The following is a 1,325-nucleotide window of genomic DNA, read 5'->3' as shown; positions in this document are numbered from 1 at the left end:
TAAAACAGATCTCTCTTGTAAATGAGTCCTTGAGACTCAATGAGATTAACCTGTCTAAATAAAGGTTACATGAATTAAATATTAGGATGAGATGGTGTTTAATAAGAAATGTTTTAGTGATGAACTGGATTCTTGTCATCTTGGAAACAATATAGAAATGCTTCACAAAACATAAACTACTACTTTTATTGCATTATTTCGCCGCTTTTACTCAAAAAATACAACTAAGGTACTGTACTGGTTTTTGTTTGTTTGTTTTTTTACTTTTCAATAGAGGAACAGAACGAATAGAGTGGAGCGTACCTGACAGACAAAACTCAGGGAAATTATTAGTTAAAATTTTAAGTCCCGCCCATTCCTAAAATTCTTTATTATGATTGGTCAGAAAGATACGCTCCTCATACGGTATTGGTTGAACGACTGCCTTTCCCACGGCCACCTCAGCCTTCTCACAGCAAAGATGGCGGCCTTCGGTGTAGCACGTCTCAGTTGCAGATTAATAAATGGTTTCAAGGTCTCTTTCAGGAGTTCAGCGGAAGCAAAGTATGGCGCACCATCAGTCTGTTCGACGCAGAGGGATCTCCTCCAGGACTGTCGCTGGTACTCGGTCAGCCACCTGTCCGTCAAGGAGAGGATTGAGAAGAAACGGAAGGCGGCGTTAGTCGGTGGAGGTCAGAAGAGAATAGATGCACAGCATAAAAGGGTAAAGACAGCATGGCCTAAGAATGACATGACATTTGTTTTTCTATGTTTAGCTAATTTAACTTTCTGAATTAACTTACAAATGCTTGTTACTGCTTTATATGCATTAAGGAGATGAAAAATGAACCACATTTAACCTCAAATAGCACAACAGCCAACAAAACATAATATATAACACAAAATAATGAACACAGCCTCACTTCAGTGTAAACCGTAAAGTTTCTTATATGTTAGTCACATGCAGATGTAAACACACGCTCATAAGGAGCACAGGCAGCTGAGGAGCATAAAATGTGAAACCCTACAACTATAAGCAGTGATGACTTAATGATATTCTTTATAAATACAATTATTTAAATTAGGGGAACAAATTCAAACCATCCTTCCTACTATTGCTTCTGCTTACATGTCACATGAGACAAAAAATTTCACTAGTCTGATTTGTGTTTGGACAGTTTTTGTCCTGTTGAGTTCTGAATTGTCAAAAATAATAACCTCATCCAAACCATCCACATGCCTGCTAGATCCCATCCCAACCAGACTGTTTAAAGAGGTATTTCCCCTAATTAATGTCCACATTTTGGATCTGCTTAATTTGTCTTTAATAAATGGTTACGTACCAC

General features: G+C 37.7%; 2 protein-coding genes across 2 annotated transcripts in view; one reads left to right on the top strand and one right to left on the bottom strand.

Annotated features, from left to right (window-relative positions):
* The window catches only part of pccb (propionyl-CoA carboxylase subunit beta), a 5,347-nt gene extending 4,945 nt beyond the window's left edge, over window positions 1-402 (bottom strand). The window contains exon 1 of the mRNA XM_037695250.1: window positions 394-402. Within this exon, the coding sequence (XP_037551178.1) occupies window positions 394-402 (9 nt within the window). The remainder of the gene's footprint in view (window positions 1-393) is intronic.
* Window positions 403-443: 41 nt separating this feature from the next.
* LOC119427376 (propionyl-CoA carboxylase beta chain, mitochondrial) lies at window positions 444-704 on the top strand (the record flags this gene model as incomplete). Its single annotated transcript, XM_037694980.1, is given in 1 exon segment — window positions 444-704. A coding segment is annotated over 1 exon segment (244 nt), but the record flags the coding sequence as incomplete, so codon positions are not given.
* Window positions 705-1,325: the final 621 nt, after the last annotated feature.

This window comes from Nematolebias whitei, chromosome 21 (assembly GCF_014905685.2).
Source record: "Nematolebias whitei isolate Nwh7 chromosome 21, NemWhi1, whole genome shotgun sequence".
NCBI lineage: Eukaryota > Metazoa > Chordata > Actinopteri > Cyprinodontiformes > Rivulidae > Nematolebias > Nematolebias whitei.
The sequence above is the reverse complement of the archived record's forward strand: the minus strand, read 5'-3'. Positions and strand labels throughout refer to the sequence as shown.